General features: G+C 54.0%; 1 protein-coding gene across 2 annotated transcripts in view; it reads left to right on the plus strand.

Moving 5' to 3' along the window:
- Window positions 1-18,122, plus strand: part of LOC144119446 (neprilysin-1-like) — a 611,912-nt gene that overhangs the window by 274,769 nt on the left and 319,021 nt on the right. For both annotated transcript variants that reach the window (XM_077652051.1, XM_077652052.1), the window contains one exon: window positions 14,839-15,039. In XM_077652051.1, the coding sequence (XP_077508177.1) occupies window positions 14,839-15,039 (201 nt within the window). The remainder of the gene's footprint in view (window positions 1-14,838; window positions 15,040-18,122) is intronic.

Consider the following 18,122-nt stretch of genomic DNA (forward strand, 5'->3'; position numbering starts at 1 on the left):
CTGAAACTGCTGCAGTACGATATTTATCTCCAATCTCGCCAGAATATAAAGGGCGGAGGCGTGTTGATAGCTGCTAAGAAATGTTTCCAATGCTGCCTTATTCCAGAATTCTCAAAAACGAACGAAAATTATGAGATAAATTCTTTGAAATCTGGCAGTAATGTATTTTCTGCTGTATACCGTCCCCCAGCTGGGAACATCTCAGTCCTTTTTTCCTTTTTAGATCTAATGTTATCTTGGGTAACCGAAAATGACTTAAAGCTAATACTAAGTGGTGACCTTAATATTGACTTTTCGTCCTCATCTCCTGAGTCACAAGAAGCAAACAGGTTGTTCGAATGTTACGCCCTTACCAACTTCATAAATGAAGAAACGCGACCGTTAACACAGACATCCATTGATGTTTTCTGTAGCAATGTGTCAAAGGAATTTATCAAGTCTGGAGTGGTACTAGCGCAAGTTAGTGATCACCTGCCAATTTTTCTTTTTGTCGAGTTGCCAACGGCATTTCGAAAGAGTAAGCCTTCCTATATGACATACCAGTGCATAACAAATCAAACCATCGAAAATTTCAGTAATGAAATACGAAAAGTCGACTGGAATCACGTCTACAAAATAACTGACCCTAGCAAAGCATATGACGCATTTATAAACACACTAAAATTTTTGTACAATAAATGTTTCTCTTATAAAACAACTAGGAGGCCTAGTAAAGCGCGCAAGCCCTGGATAAATCGTCGTTGCTTAAATATGATTCAAAAGAAAAATAATCTTTTCAAACGGTTTCTTCGAAATAGGTCTTCCGACGACTTAGCCAAATTTGAATCATATCGCAACAATGTAACTTCATTTCTTCGAGAAACCAAGAAGGAATACATGGAAAAATTATTTTCTGGTAATGTGCAAAATCGAAGCGACCTCATGTGGAAAGAAATAAATAAAGTTCTAAACCGTACAGAACAGGAACCCGTCGAGCTAGAAATCTTAGTCCGAAATCAAACTTTCGGGAAAAGAACTAGCAGATACTTTTAATAATTACTTCGTGTCTTTAGTTAACACTGTACATAATCCTGATTCCTTGAGCTATCTCAAATCTAGAAATCACAGTAGTGCATTTTTATCGCCAACGGATCGCAGTGAAATTGAAAGCTGTTTTCTTGCTCTCCGAACGAGTAGTACAAGGGACGTAAATGATCTAAAAATTCAACCTATTAAACATACCATTGATCTAATTAGTCCTGTTTTAGAGCATATATTTAATCTATGCTTTCTGCAGGGAGTTTTCCCACAAGCCATGCAAGTTGCTAGGGTGACAGTAGTTTTTAAAGGTGGCGAGAAAAATAACTTGTTGAACTATCGTCCCATATCAATCCTCTCCATTTTTTCAAAATGCCTAGAGAAACTGCTGTACAAAAGGATCATTAGCTTTTGTATCAAACATAACTTAATGACACCTCATCGACATGGGTTTAGAAGTGGCCACTCCACAGACACAGCGCTTTTAACTCAAAAGGAAATAATCCTACAATCTTTCGAACAGCACCAATTAACTCTGGGTGTATTTGTAGATTACTCAAAGGCATTTGATTCCATTAATCATCAGACAATGCTTGCTAAACTTGAGTTCTATGGCTTCCGTGGCGTTTTTCATAACATATTGAACTATTATTTATCTGCGCGAGTACAACAAGTAGTAATTAACAATAAATTATCCGACCCGAAATCAGTTTTAGCAGGCGTCCCGCGAGGAAGCATATTGGGGCCTCTACTTTTTATCATCTATATTAATGACATCGTTCTCATTGACCCACGCCCAACATTTATAATATATGCTGATGATACCAGTTTATTTTTCAACTCTAGCAATATACAAAATCTTACTGAACAAGCAAACACGTGTTTACATCTTTTAAATCATTGGTCGATCGTCAACTCACTATCTATAAACATAAATAAAACAAAAGTCGTGAATTTTATGCCAAGAAATAAAATAGTGTGCGATAGCGACATTTCACTTCGGATTGGGTCTGTGTCTTTAGAAGTTGTCTCCGTCGTAAAAAGCCTTGGAGTATATTTTGAGAAGCATTTATCGTGGTCAACACATGTCTATAAAACAGCAGACAAGCTGTCAAAAATAACTGGTGTGTTAAGTAAACTACGCTATTTTCTGCCACAAAAAAGTGAAACTAATTCTTTATAATTCCATGTTTGCTTCCGTTTTAAACTACTGTTTCACGGTATGGGAACTACCACACTCTCAAACTTAAACAGGTTACATGTAATCCAAAAACGAGCCATAAGAAGCATTGCAAGCATCCCCCGCGACTTTACGAAAAAACCCGTTTTTAATGCCTTCCACATAACTCCACTACACGAGCTATATAATGGCAACTCAATAAAACGATATAGGAGAAGTAATACCTATCGTAATTTTCTTGAAACTTTGTCTCAACTAACACCTAGAGAACACACTTATGCCATAAGAAACCGCGATAAATGGTTCATTCCCCAAATACGAACTAACTGTGGACGTCAAATGCTCAGCTACCTCTTACCATTATTGCTAAATGCTTTGTGTTAGTCTTACAAACCAGTATTTTTGCATCTTATTTCTTTTCCTGTTTTTGTCTGTTTTTATCTCTTTTTTTATTTTTTCCGAGTCAGTTGTGTCTCGCTTATTTTTCCTCAAACGCAATTTTTTTGTTAGTTGCTGCCAATATATGTAATCAAACAAACCTTGAAACCTTGTACGGGGGCGCAGGCACACAATCAAGCTCCAGTGCGAGCTTTTTGTCTGCGCCCCTAACATCTGGATGATGTAAATAAAGATTTGATTTGATTTTGATTTGATTTGATTAGCGGGGTTTATTATCTGCCAGAACTTCCGTGGATTGTTTGTTAGCATTGCCGGTAGATCGTGTGCGAAGAAGTGCGTACGTACAGATATCAACTCAGACTGATATTCCTTATCACATAGTTTGTACCGTTGCCAAGATTCGGAGTGTCTGCTCTTGTCGACTTGTCTGTAAAGGCGCTTTTTCTTGTTATTAAGGCGACGTAGATGCCTATTAAACCAAGGCGCTGTGTTAGTGCATGGGATACTGATGACTGGCATGAATCTGTTAATGAGATTAGCAAGTTTCACGCTGAACAGGTTCCAGTTCGTTTCCACGGAGCGTGACGAAAAATCGTGAAGAAAATGATCAGCAAAGACTCACAAATGAGCGTTTATTTCACCGAAGTTTGCACGGTTGTAGCACCTTATTTGTTTAGTGCGAGTTACTTTATGGGGCACAAAATTCAGGTTACCCGTGATTATGGAATGGTCGGAAAGGCCTTCTAAGAGCGCAATGTTGGAGCAAAGGTAAGGATCACTTGTCAAGATAAGATCGAGAATATTGGCTGTAGTGGCGGAACGACGCGTAGGTTCAAAAATAAGTTGTTGCAATGAGAAATCGAGACAGGACAGGAGGAAAGCCTGAGCTTCAGGATCATGGGCAGGAGCTGTTAATGACGACCAGTTATTAGCCGGAAAGTTAGTCACCAAGTAAAAGTAAGCTTGAATTCGGGAAACGACAAGTAAGATCGCTTAGTAAATTAGAAAACTGACTTGCGAATGAAGAATTCATGTCCGGAGGGCGGTAAATGACGCCAATGATGGCGACCGTGGGACCACAACTCAACTGGACCCATACCGATTCTAGGTACGACGTGACCTCGATAGGCACAGCAGTGAGCACTTTATTGACAGATAGGACACCGCCACCTCTACGGCCCGTGCGGTCACAACGAAATATGTTGAATTCGGAGTCACAGGCGAAAACGACATCATCAGGAACCATGTCATTTAACCAAGTCTCGGTAAGCGCGATGACCGAGGAGCAGCATGAATCAATTAGAGAAGAAAGTGCTACGTTTTTAGAAAGAACACACCTTATGTTAGTGTACAGAAAACTAACATCGTAATTGGAGCAACGCTGCGCGTTTGGCCGCACGGGTGGTTTGCCAGGCACTTTACGGGAACTGGAAGGGATGCGTCAGGCAAGGGACACGCGCACTGCGCTACTGGTTTGATCATCCCAGAAATACGAGACACCATTCATAAGCAGTTTATCAAAAGACAAACGGGACCTTGTCACCTTCTTGTTTTTTACTGATTTGGCATACTTCCACAGTTGGCTGCGTTTCTCACGAACCGTTTTCGAGTAATCTCGCGAAATGCTGAAATCGGTATTTTTGACTTTATAGCCCTTACTGTTTATAGCCCTTATGTTCTTTCAGACGCCTTTCAAAATTCCTGCTCTCGCCGATGTAAACATAGTCGCACTTGGCGCAGGGATCTCTGTACACAACACCCAGAAATGTTTCTTCAACTTTGTCCATGACATTCACGAGCTCGTGCCGTAACTTGCGGGTGAGAACGGGGGCAACGTGCACGTCGTACGTGTACAGGACACGTCCCAGTGCTTCACTTATGCCCCGTATATAACGTATGGCAGCACGTGCTTGGCATCGGCTGCCTACCGGTTTCGCTGACGGCACCGAGCGACGTTCAACGCAGTCCACAAAATTCTTAGGGTACCCACAGTTCATCAAGTCATGGCACGCTTGTGACGCACGATCTTCAGATCTTGAGCAGATTGTTGTTTTTTTTTGGGGGGGGGAACCGTTGATTTCGCTAAAACACTACTGCTCGTCTGTGGAATGCCGAGTTGACCGAGTTAAAATGGAGGTACCTGTCCGTGTTGGAGAGCTTCGTGAAGTCTTGAAACAAAAGACGGCGGATATCTCTCCACTGACACGTCCAAAAAATGCAGACGTTTGGCAACTTCCACCTCTACAGTGGACGTAATGGCCTCTGCGGTGAGTGCATCCTTTTCCATGGTGCAAAAGCAATCATCAATTTATCTCAGGAAGACCTTAGACCGAGGGTGGAAAGACGCCAGAGCTCAGTTTTCTATAGCTTCGAAGGTCAGGTTCTTCTTGTGGCTACGTGGGGGGGAATGTGCTCGATTTCTGCCACCCATATCGCGGGGGCACAGCTTGGAGCGGGGATGGGGAAAGGGGATGTGGGGAGGGGGATGTCCGCTTGCAACGCGCGCTGGTGGTCCGTGGTGTCCAGGAAGGCAGGTCCCCGCAGCAGCAGCAGCCGCCACAACTGTGGAGGGGAGGGTGAACGGCACGCACTGGGAGTGGCGTGTGCACGTCGGGGGCTTGCAGGAGGCAAGCAGCCCATTACCCCGGACCAGCCGAAAGGCTGGGCGGAGGTGGGCGATGACTACAGCTCAGCCGGGTTGGCTGCAGGAGGCCACCACGTGGCGGCCGATGAGGACCGCGGGGTAAACTGCTACAGGGTAGCAGCGCGGCGTGGTGCGCTGAGGAAAACCGCCGTTTCCGGCGGCGCGCAGGAGCTGTGGCTACAGCTGGGGCGCCAGCGGGCTGGAGCACAAGGGACCGGCGGCCGTGTCCAGGATCACGGGATGCGGGCCTGGTCGTACCGCCGGGGGCTGCGTCAGGACAGCAGCAGGGGGAGAAAACGCTGGATACCGCCATGGGAAACGGTGCGTCGGGGCCCCGCACGCACCAGTGCGCGCGGGGAGGGCATCAGGGGAGCCGCACTCCCGTCCAGGGCAGCACAGCAGGTGTCGAGGTGGTGAACAAGCTGCCGCCAAAGTCATCAGCTGCGCCGGCTGCTGGGGGTTTCCAGGAAATATGGGCCATGTTCTGGATCACGGGATGCGAGCCAGGCTTGTATCCGAGTGGCTAATCCCGTAGATTGCAGGAATTCCCGCAGCTGTCGGAAGGCCTCAGTCTGGCTGCGCTCTGGGTGCAGCAGGTCCTGGTCCGAGTAGGAAGGCAGCCCTAGGTTGCGGTACCCTGCAGTCATGTCACGCCGGGCTGCCTCTAGGTTCGGGCAGGCACAGAGGAGGTGGCCCAGAGTCTCGTCTGCCCCATAAAAGGAGCAGGGACGGGGCTCTTCCGTGTCGGTGTAGCCGGGCCTGTGTCCATGAGCAGCCCGTTCGTAGTCGCAGGAGGAGGGTCCGTTCCCTCCGTGGCAGGCAGTCGGGTACCCGCATGAAGCGGACTCCTGAGGCCACGCGGGCATCGGGGTGGAGGGCCCGTACGGCCTGCCGAAGGGCAGGACGGGCGAAGTCCAGCTGCGTTACTTTTGAGGACACCGGGGAGCCATTGGTGTGGGCGGCTCCGGCCAGTTGATCCAAAGCCTCGTTCATAGTGATGCCAACGTGTGAAGGCAGCCACTGGAGGGAGACCGGACGGCCAGCATCCTGGATGGCCATAAGTCGGGCCGTAAGGTTGGCCACCGTGTGCCGCCTGGGCTCGTGCTGGCGCAGCAGCTGGAGGGCTTCTCTCGAGTCGGTTAGGATGACTGCGGGCTGCTGTCCAGGCAGCAGGAGGAGCAGGTCCGCTGCCAGGTGGAGGCCCGCCAGTTCAGCCGCCGTGGACTTCGCCGGGAACCGCAGGCGGCACGACAGTGCTGCACCTAAGGCCGGTGCTACGCAGGCCGCAGCGGCCTGGCCTGTTGCTGGAAGTACCGAGCCGTCGGTGTAGACCTGGAGATGTCCTCCCAGGGCCCTTCCGTCGGAATGGAATGTGCTACACAGGAGCCCCATGCGGGAGTCCGGTGCTCGGCGGAGCCGAGACAGGAGGGCCCTTCAGTCTGGAGCATGATATAGGCGGTTGACATGGCGCAGACCCGTCTGGAGGAGCAGGAGAGACAGCGGCCCGGACCCTGCTTCCGCGTGAGTGGCAGCGATGGGGGAGATGCGCGGGAGGCCCAGGCACTGCCGCAGGACGGAGCGGTGTCCAAGCTCTAGAGTCCGAAGGCGGGCGGGTGGCAGGGTCACCAGCTGGAGGGCATATGTCACTAGAGACGTGGCCGCTGCGTGGTAGAGGCGGAGGGCCCAGGAAGGAGAGCAGCCCTTGTCCCTGGCCTGGAGGCGCTGGACCGCCTGGCCGATTCGTCGTAGACGAGGCAGGAGGGCCCTCACCGCAGGAAGCCAGGTGAGACGTCGGTCGATCAGCAGGCCGAGGTACTTCACCTGGTCCCGCCAAGTGAGCCCATCCGCACCGAGCCGCAGGGTGGTGATGTGCGCCCGACGCCCTCTGGGGTGGTACAGCAGGGCCTCCGTCTTTGCCGGTGACACTGTGAGGCCGATGGACGATAGGTAGGCCTGTGCAGCATCCAGGGCCCTCTGGAGAGATGTACGCATAGAACAAATCCTCCTACGTGTGCCCCTCACCCACAGGGCCACGTCGTCTGCATACACAGAGCACCTCACCCGGTGGGAGGACCTGGATTTGAGGGAGACTGGTAGTCCTGCCATGGCCAGGTTGAATAGGAAAGGGCTCAGCACTGAGCCCTGTGGTACCCCTGCTGCGACGGGCCGTGGGGAGCTTAGTTGTCCGCCGACTCGAACCCGGAAGGTGCGGCCCTGGATGAAGGCTTGGATAAACGCCAACAGAGGGCCAGTGACTCCCAGGCGGCTCAGGGCCTCATGGATCACACTGTGTGGGAGCATGTCAAAGGCAGCCTTGACATCCAGCAGGACCAGCATGACGGCGTCCCCATCGTGCCGGGCATCCTCCAGGGTGGAAACCAGGTCGGCAATTGAGTCCGCAGTGCACCTGCCCCGTCTGAAGCCCGTTAGCTGCTCTGGCAGGAAGTTGGTGACCCGGGCAATCCAGGTGAGGCGGGACAGGGCGATGGCCTCCATGGTCTTGCAGGCTTCGGAGGTCAGGGAGACTGGCCTGTAGGAGAACGGCAGACGGCTCGATTTCCGTGGCTTGAGGATTGGCACGACCACGGCCGTCAGCCAGTCCTCGGGGAGAGTGGCCGAGCCCCAGATGGCGTTGAAGGCCTCGAGGAGACGGGTTCTCTCTGGGGTGTCAAGGTTACGGAGCATCTGATGACTGATGCCGTCTTCCCCCGGGGCCGTCCGCTTTCGTGGGCGGTCCAGGACTGCCTGTAGCCCATGCGCCGTGATTGCGGCATAGCACTGTGCCACGACATGGGCCAGTACACCAGGGGGGGCTGCCGGGGTTCGGGGGGTGGGCAGGGCTGGAGGGCCTCGAAGGGGGCTGGAGACCGGTCCGCCAGGAGGATTGAACTGATCAGCCATCAGCTCAGCCAGGTCTTCGATGCTGATGGCCCTTGCGATGGCAATGGCCAGGATGGGACGCCTGGGGATCTCTGGATGGACCAGGGCCCTCAGGAGGCGCCAGGCCTTGCCCAAGTGGCTGCTTCTCTGTATGCTGGAGCATACCCCGGTCCAGCTCTGGCGGCTCCGGCATCTGGCGTGTCGACGGCAGGCAGCGTCGATGCGCCGGTAGGCCGTCCAGTCCGCAGGCAGGGAGGCGTTCAAGGCAATGCGCTCCTGGCACCTGCGGTTTGCCCTGATGTTCAGGAGGCGGAGGTCTGGGACAGAGGAACTGCCCGGGACCCTGACCAAAGTGGTAGCCTCAAGGGCGCAGGTAGCTACGTGGTCCAGGAAGCTCTGGCCCAAAGGGATCTCCTTGCTGCGGGCGCGGAACTCTGGCCAGGAGATCACCGCTTACGTCCGATCCTCCTGGGGCTGCCTGGAGGTTGTGGTCAGGAACAGGGGGAAGTGGTCCGATCCCCAGGTGTCAGCTGGCTACCGGTACTCGTACCGGGTCCCTGGCGTTTTGAATGCCAGGTACAGGGCTGGTGAATGCCGAAGGGTGACGAAGGTGGGGGATGGGGGCTTCAGAAGACCAAGGCCCGCCCTCAGCGTGGCCTCCATCGGGATACGGCCCGCGTGGCTGGTGGTGCTGCAGCCCCACTCCCTGCTGTGGGCGTTGAAATCCCCACACACCAGTGCTCTGGGGCCGATACGAGAAAGCACTGGGGTCAGCATGGGTGTTGCCCAGTGGGTGTGGCCACGCATGGGTGTGGCCACCGTGGTGTCTGTGGCACCCATCCGCACGGTGACTGCACAGGCCTCCAGAGGGCCCGAGACGGCATCGGACAGGTCCATGACCACGTGCGGCAGGCCGGCCCGAACATAAACAGCATTCCGCGGGCCCTGTTGCTGATGACCAGGGTCAAGGCAGGGGGAGCTGGGGCAGCCTGGCGAGGTGCAGCGAGTAAGTCCCGCATTGCCGAGGTACCCCGGCAGGCGCAGAGAGGATGGCTCCACGTTGGTCTCCTTGCGGGCCAGCACGTCGAAGGGGAGTCGGCCATCTTCAATGAGGCATGCCTGTTCCGCATGCCTGGTCCGCAGGGACCTCACGTTCCACTGCAGTATGTGAGGCAGTGAGGCAGCCTTGGTCCGTCTACGCATGGCTGACGAGTGGAAGGTCCTGCGCAGCCAGAGCGGCCATGCAGAGTCTGCTCGCCTCCGAGTTGGCGGGGAGTTGGGGGAGGAGTGTTTGTACCGCCACGCGAAGGGCTGCAGTCACGTCTGGAGCGGGAAGTGGAGTGCTGGGTGGGGCTCGGCCGGACCGGACGACCTCCGCGTAGCTGTGGCCAGGGCTGTTGGAGGCTGGAGAGACACCACCATGTGGCTGCTTGGCTGAGAGGGCTCTCATCCTTCGCAGCACGGACCGTCGGTCATCAGGGTTGGCGGTCTGCCGGAGGGCTGCTGTCACGCGGCTCTGCTGCCGCCTGGCTGGACAGTTGGTGTCGGTGGCCCTGTGTACACCCCTGCAGTGGAGGCAGGCGGGAGTGGTGGCCGTGCAGGCTGTGTGGTGGTGGGGGCCGCTGCAGGTCACGCAGCGGAGGGGGCGGGAGCATGCTGCGGCCACATGATTGTAGCCCCCGCACCTCCGGCACTGCAAAGGTCGGCTTGTTAAAGGACTCACCGCGAACCTCATCCCAGCAATGAAGACATGGTCCGGAGGGGGGGGGGGCGTGAAACGCACTGCCACGGCATGGGGCCCACGCCTGACGCTCTTGACGGGAACCGCTGACCCAATGGAGTCCGCAATAGTGGAGGCAGGCACCTCCCTGCTGACTCCATGGACCGCTCCGATATAGCCATCCGTGGGAGGGGCCTCGAACGCATGGACAGAGATGGTCAGCAAAGAGGTGATGCCCAGAAGGCGTTTCCGGGCCTCCTCCGTCAGCACGTCAGCCGAGACCAGGTTTCGGCGCCTGTTGATTCGCACCTCGCAGACCCCTGGCATTGCGTAGAGGCAGCTGCTCCAGTCCTCCTTGACTGCAGCTTGGAGCGTGGCTCGCGGGCGGGGCCGAAACAGGATAGTCGTCAGCCGTGTCGTGCGGGTGGCCGGGCGCCGATGCCTCCGACGGACAGGAATCCAACCCTCCTGGTCCTCCATCGCAGGGGGTGGTGGTGGAGTGGTGGAGGGGGTGCGCTGGGCAGACGTCCCGGGAGGTTGGACGGATGACTCCAATTCGGCATGGGGCTCATCCTCGTGTCCGGACGGCTGGGCACTGGGCTCCGAGGACTGGGTAGCTCCTGGCAGGCCAGCAGCCCCTGGAGGGGACGCCAGGTTGTGCTAAGGGCTCTCTGGTGGGAGGGGGGTCGCACACGCAATTCTGAGGAGCTTCTGCAGGGCCGAGGACTTTAAGTACCTCAGTAGAGGTGTGCACTGTGTTGGGGACTGCTGGCGAGTGCACCTGGGAGGAGCGCTCCTTGGGCCCCCGTGCTCTCTTGGTGTTGCGCGGGTTGGGTGGGGCGGTCGTCTTCAAGAACTGCGCCCGGGACCGCGTTAGAGCAGGAGAGGTGTGCGCCGTGGCAGCTTTGCGGGATGCCTTGGAGGAGGTGGTAGAGGGGCGGCCTCCTTCTGCTCGGAAGCACTGGGCAGAGGCAGTGGGGGAGCCGTTAATGAGCTTAGGAGGTCCTCACCTCGTTGGTATTATGCCAGGAGGAGCTGGACGCGGAGGCGGAGGTGGCGCAGGAAGAGGGCAGGGTCGCAATCCAGGCTGGTGGCCCAGCGGTGGCTTTGGACCCTCAGGATGCTGCGCCCACGGGGGCCCTGTTTCTCTGGACAAGCAGGGAAAGCAGGTACTGCGGGAGGCCCCGGTGGTGCCTGGGAGTTGATGGCTGCAGCTGTAGCTGAAACCTCCATGCCTAGAGGAGGGGGTAGTCAGCCACAACAAGGGGGTGGCGGTAGGGCAAGGATGCCCTCGTGGGTGCCCCTCGTGACGGCGGCAGTTAGGGCAGAAGGGGCAGGCGGCTTGCGGGAGCACCATGTGGCAGCGGGCGGCTTCGCGACAGGACCGGGCGGCTTGCGGGAGCACCACGTGACAGCGGGCGGCTCGGCGATAGGACCGGACAGCTCACAGGAGTACCACGTGGCAGCGGGCGGCTCGACGACAAGGCCGGACGGCTAGCGGGAGCACCACGTGGCCGCGGGGGGCTCGGCGACAGGTCCGGACAGCTCGCAGGAGCACCACGTGGCAGCGGAGGGCTCGGCGATAGACCCGACAGCTCGCAGGAGCACCACGTGGCAGCGGGTGGCTCGGCGATAGACCCGACAGCTCGCAGGAGTACCATGTGGCAGCGGGCGGCTCGACGAGCGGCTTGCGGGAGCACCACGTGGCAGCGGGTGGCTCGGCGATAGACCCGACAGCTCGCAGGAGTACCATGTGGCAGCGGGCGGCTCGACGAGCGGCTTGCGGGAGCACCACGTGGCAGCGGGTGGCTCGGCGATAGACCCGACAGCTCGCAGGAGTACCATGTGGCAGCGGGCGGCTCGACGAGCGGCTTGCGGGAGCACCACGTGGCAGCGGGTGGCTCGGCGATAGACCCGACAGCTCGCAGGAGTACCACGTGGCAGCGGGCGGCTCGACGACAAGGCCGGACGGCTAGCGGGAGCACCACGTGGCCGCGGTGGCTCGGCGACAGGTGCGGACAGCTCGCAGGAGTACCACGTGGCAGCGGGCGGCTCGACGACAAGGCCGGAAGGCTAGCGGGAGCACCACGTGGCCGCGGGCGGCTCGGCGACAGGTCCGGACAGCTCGCAGGAGCACCACGTGGCAGCAGGGGGCTCGGCGACAGGACTGGACAGCTCGTAGGAGTACCACGTGGCAGCGGGCGGCTCGATGACAAGGCCGGTCGGCTTGCGGGAGCACCACGTGGCCGCGGGCGGCACGGCGACAGGAGCGGACAGCTCGCAGGAGCACCACGTGGCAGCGGGCGGCTCGTTAGGAGGGAGCCGGGCGGCTGGCGGGCGCAGATCTCGTGGCCCAGAGTTTGTAGCAGGGGCTTGGAGCACAGCACAATCACGTACTCAATCAAGGAAGCCTCGGAAGGGCCAGGTACTACCTTGCGGGTGCGCCACGTGGTAGCGAGTGACTCGACGAGAAGGACCGGGCGGCCGGCAGGAGCAGCAGGACCCGTAGACCGTTCAGAGGCCACAGCAGGAGTAGTGCGCGTACACCACGTAGCCGCGGGTAGCTCTGGATGGCTAGGCAACGCAGTACGTCGACCGATGATCGAAGGGGCCACGCGTAGCGCAAGAAGCGGTGCGCTCGGACTCGTGGGAGCGACCGCGAAGCGTGTGCACTCGGACTAGGCAGATCGAGCGGGCTCAGTCTCCGCCGGGGAAGGCAGCGCAAGCGGGCGCGAGCTTACCGAGTAGGGCGAGCGGCGCGCACTGAGGGGCGATCAACGCAAACACGGCAGGCGCCAGCGCGAGAGGAGAGCGTCCAAAAACACGTCTTGATACTACCTCGAGCGCGCCGCGATACCCGTCAGGTTGGCAGCCGTGACAGAAATCAGCGCGCCCATTGCCGTTCCGTGCACCTGTTTGTAGAAGGTACCTCGAAAGACGAAATACGTGTTTTCTAGTCAAAATTTCAACAGCCTCAATAGTTCAAGTGCGTCTAAAGGTGTTCTTTCGCCGAGCTTCTCGTCTGACTGAAGGGCAGCGCTGCATACATCCACCGCTAGATCCACAGGGACGCTGGTGAACAGATACTTTACGTCGAAGGGGACCATTAAGTCATCGTCGTCCACGTAGATGTCACGCACATTTTCGACGAACTCGCACGAGTTTCGTATAAACGTGGATCCTTTCCCGATTAGCGGCGCGAAGAGGCGGTGAACGTAGCCCGTAAGCTGGCACAAAGCGGAACGGGTAAAGTTCGCTATCGGGCGCATAGGGATGCCCTTCTTGTAGATCTTTGGCAAGCTACACAAAGCATGCGCGGACCCGTTGTGGCAGAGGAGCCGGAAGTACAATGACTTATGCTGAGGTGGTACGAACTGGAACACGTCGACAAGAAGTTTCTGCAGCTCTCGCTATAACTTAGACGTAGTGTCTTTCTTGAGAGGGACGTACGTGCTCCTGTCCTGCAGAAGATCCAGTATTTTTTGTCATAGTCTGTCCTGTTCTAGATGACAGTGACATTGCCCTTGTCGGCGGGAAGGATAGCAATATCCTGGTTCCCGCGCAGGCTGTTGACAGCGCTGCGTTCCTCACCAAACATGTGGATGGGCTGTCGGCTTGGAAGTTTAGCAAGAATGCTCACTGCCCGTGTTCATGCCTCATCACTGCGACTGTAGTCAACATTGCCAGTTGCACGTTCGATAGCACATATTATTTTTCTTTCCTCCGGTGCAGGTCCGCGTTGAAGTTTAGTCCAAGCTCAAGCATGGCTAGCTCGGGTTGAGTGGGCCTGTAGGTAGACAGATTTTATACGGTCGAATGGATTCGGCCAGGGAAATTAGCAGTGTTGACTTCCTTGCTGCGGGGCATCAGTCTCATGAGCTTGTTCCTGTCGGCAACCTCTCGTTGGCGGGACTGAACGCTGGCTTTGTAGTTGGCATGCAGCTGAATGCTCACGAACTCGATCGGACATATATAGTTAAGGCTGCGATGAGCAAATAAGAGTTGATTTTGAAGGTTCCTGGTTGTGTCCTTGCAGTCTAAAATCCTGGCCTGGAGTAGCCGCCGTTCTGCTCTAGCTATGATGGTGTGTCCAAACCCGGCGTCGACGAGCGCAGCAAGCGGAGCGATCTGGGAATCAAATTCTTTTCTCTACAGGCGATGTTGAAAGCCAAATAATCCTCGAACGAAAATAACCGGACGACCATGGACACGTACTGGTGGACTTGAGACATAATATTTGGTCGGCGTCTTCTTTTTTCTGATTTAATGAGCTATCTCTAATCATACTGACGAAATTTCTACAAGGTCTGAAATGAACCCTGGAACATTATATATCTTCCGGCAGTGTTCTTAATAGTGTGCGAGGGCTAGGGAACGGGCCCTTAACCCTACAGTAGTTGTTAGCGGCTGGGTCCACGTGCTTTGCCTCACGTGACTGTTCGCGCGTTGTTGTATCATTCCTCCTGTCCGCCGCTATTGGAACGCAAGAAAATATCCGTACAAAGCACAACTTCGGCTGATCCGCGCCAAACACAGCAATGTAGCAGACGCAAGCGCCACCGTCCCACCGTGTATTCGTGAGCGTCGGCTGTAATTGTAAACACGCCATGCGGCTTTATTTAAGTTCTTAATCGTTGCAGCCTGCCTCATATACAAAACTGTTTATACTTGTACGCCAACGTGTGATTGCAATGATGAAATTCAGGATCGATCAACGCAGTTTATATAGCAAAAAGCACTTGGGGAGATTTGTACTAGACCGTCAGTTGCACTTTTATGACTTACGAGGCTTAGATTTCACCAGAAATTTCACACCTTGCGATATCCTTCACATATAAGCCCCCGCACAGTATCCGCCTTATAGAAACTGTTTATGCACTGAGGTGGAACAGAAAGCTAGCCGAATATTCACTTTGCTCCAAGGCTCCCATAGAGGCTTCCGCCAATTTTCTTCCTGTGCTCTAGAACTGTGCATTGTCCACTCCATTTTTCGCGCAGTGCTCAGAGTGGCCGCTATGACTACAACCACGGCTATGCTGGACGGGCTGCGGGCGGCGTACAGCAGAGCCTTCACCTCGGCCGCCTGGCTCAAAGTGGACGACGCGGCCGGCGTTGCCAGCCGGAAGCTGAACCGCACGCGATTCCTGGTTGGGCTGCCAGGCGGCGTGTCAACCACCGCACAGCTTGACGCTCTGCACGGTTAGCACTCCTCTGCGGAACAGAGTTGCGCAGCCCCGCTGGAGCGCATTGCTTCCGAGACACTCCCAGAGAAACGGCACAACAGTACCGTTGATTATGACCAGCAAGTGAGGATAATGGGTAACAATGTTTTCCTGCCGAAGCAGCTTTGTAGGCTTTAAAAGAAACGCATGGGCGACGAACAGAATCGCGCAAGAATGGGAACGGAACAAGCGTTTGTACTGTCCCTTGTCTCGACTGGTCGTCCATGCGATATCCATTTATTTTAAGAATCAACGACCGCTGTTATTCAACACTGTAGGCTTTGAATCAGGGCCGCAGTCGAGGTATGCCCTATGATTTTGACTGCATGCTTACAATTCCCGATACAAGGATGTTTCTGCATTCCTTGTCTCCATCAAAATAAGGGTGTACTCACACCTGTGAGTCTCTGGCGTTGTGCGCCACATTTTCATCGAACAGTACGATCTGAGAACACTAGAAAAGTAGCAAGGGGCCACAATTAATGAGCCAAAACTAGTCCTGCGATGCCCGACGCACAGGTGCGAAAGCTCATTCAGAAACTAGTGCTCATTCAGAAGCGTTTAGAGCTATGTGTAAAAATTTACAAAATTTGTTTTGGTGAGCTGGCTAAAGGTGGTTGCCTGCCTGACGAGGCCATCCCACACTGTAAAACATTTAACACCTTTAAACGGAATATAAATCCATGCACACCTTTACACCTGGCTAATTAGGAGCTTCTTTTACACATGCTCCCATCCTGCACTCAAGAATTTTAGAAGTTTGCATGAACGGGTGTTTGTGGCCCAATACTCCTAGTAGTGCCGTCGAGGTGCAAGGATGTTCCTTTCAAGAATGTAAAGCTAGCTTCACCTCAGTGCTCTATCAGATTAATTGAGGAAAAAGAAATAAAAAAAGCAGAAAATATACACCTCGCTCATGTGCTTTACGGAACAAAATATGTTAGCGTATAACATCATATTCAAGTGTTAGCGTATGACATCATATACAAGTGATGCATGTTCGGCATTTTATCCACGTTTTACTAATGCATCGACGCGATAGTTAAGGGAACATTCCACATGGCGATCAAACTTAACTAATTTTGAGAGCAGTACAAACGCGCTGATGATGCCAATAGTATGCACTCGTTAGGGTTTTACTTTGAGGCATGGTTTAAACCTTTCGCAGCCGAGAACATACTTTCAGCGGCGAGAAAAACTCTTTTCACTTGCAGCCTAAAAAAACGAGAGTGATTGATTTTATTACAAATTCCAATAAAATTGTTCGAATAATGCCTATGCCATCTATGTCGGGGCTCATTGGTTGTTTTGATAATAACGTGCTCCTGTACTGAATCCATATAGATCCAAAGCAGTTACGACTGCATCAAAGTGAATAGAGAAATCATTACGTTGACGCTTTTCGACAATATGTTTCAAACGGAGTGCTGTCAGCGCCAAATCATTCTGCTTTACACACCAAATCACGCACAATAAACAGGACCAAAATTAGCTATTTCTTGAAGCAACCACAGTGTCAACTGAAAGAAAGGCAACTGTAAAGACCTGAAGTTAACTAGGTCCCCAGAAGAGCTTGAGAAACTTTACGTGCAAAGTGGGAATTTTTTTTTTTATTTTGTCTCGACGTACGTAGCTCGCCAAGACTGAACGAGTAGCAGGAGGTGCCTTTGCAACTCAAAGAGTAAATGCAGTGGTATGCGGCGTTTCATGTCCGAAAACTAAACCTGGACTATCGGAGACGCTGTAGTGGAAAGCTCCATACTATCTTCGGCATTTCGCGGTACTTTAACGTGCACTTGCATTGCACAACACACGGGCGATTTAGGCATTTAGTGCTTCCAGCTCCCGTTCTGGGTAAACTCGCGAACATCATCTATGCACCGTAGCGCACCGGGCAGAGAACATCAGTTAGAACTGCTAGAACCTGAAGCGAACATTTCTGTCCGCCCACTGAATTCGGAACCGGCGCACTGCGAGCGGAGACACGCTGTGCGGGCCGTGAGGGCGCCAAGGGTAGCCGAAGGTCTACTGGACCGCAGAAACTTCTGTCGAGCGTTTCGATCCGGCCCTGCAGTCCGAATTCTGCCCTCTCTTCGGTATGTGTTGCTCTCAATCACTGCAGCGTTTTGTTGATTTATTTAATTTTATGAAGATCAGTGCTACAGGTCTAGGGGCATTATGCCTTTCTAACATATAACACGGCACCCTCCAGCCTCTCTCCCGCCTCTCTGAACCACGTCACCACGAATTCCCTGCCACTGTCCCTGTAAGGAACTTCGAAGATTTCTCGGGTAACAAGCGCTGCGCGTAAGCCGAGTGGTCTCTTCGGTCGAAAGCCGCGGCGCCAGGAGGACGCGCGCGCAGACGGGAGGCTGAGAAGGCGCGCGCTCCCCGGGTCGCGGTAAACAGCAAACAGAGATGATGCATCCATGAAAGAGTACCTAACACCACCACTGAGTCCATACCACAAGTCCATGTTACGCGTGTTCGCACGAACGCTGCCGTACGACCACACTACGCCTGTCCCGTGTCAACAACGCTGCCGCCGAAAACGCCCAACTAGTGAAGGAACCCCGCCAGAAGGCAACGTCCCAACTTCTTTGGGAGCATTCTGGGATATCTGTTCGGGAGGGAGCCGTCCTACAATGGGCTATACTTTGCATACCCTATATTTCATGCTCCCCTCCTCTTTGACGACGACATAGGCTACAATTTTTTTTATATATTTTGCTACTGTCGAAACGCAGCCGCTGGAGTGAAAGTTAAAAAAAAAATCGGCAAGGAGGCCAATTCATGGTAACTTTTCTTACTTTCCATAATTGGCAACTGTAAACACTCGCTGTGTATCCTGCTCCAATGCTGCAAACGCATTCCAGCTCCCGCACACATTGTAAGAAAAAATTGAAAGCGAAACTGAATTTCTGCCGCTAGGCGGCCCCCGGTACCGTCGGGCCTGGATGTGGATGATGGAGTATTTAAGCTTTGAAAAGATATGTATATCAAGCAAGCAAGGGGAATGGATTAAAGAGTCATTACCGGGACTCATTTACGCGGATGATA

Source organism: Amblyomma americanum, chromosome 2 (genome assembly GCF_052857255.1).
Source record: "Amblyomma americanum isolate KBUSLIRL-KWMA chromosome 2, ASM5285725v1, whole genome shotgun sequence".
NCBI lineage: Eukaryota > Metazoa > Arthropoda > Arachnida > Ixodida > Ixodidae > Amblyomma > Amblyomma americanum.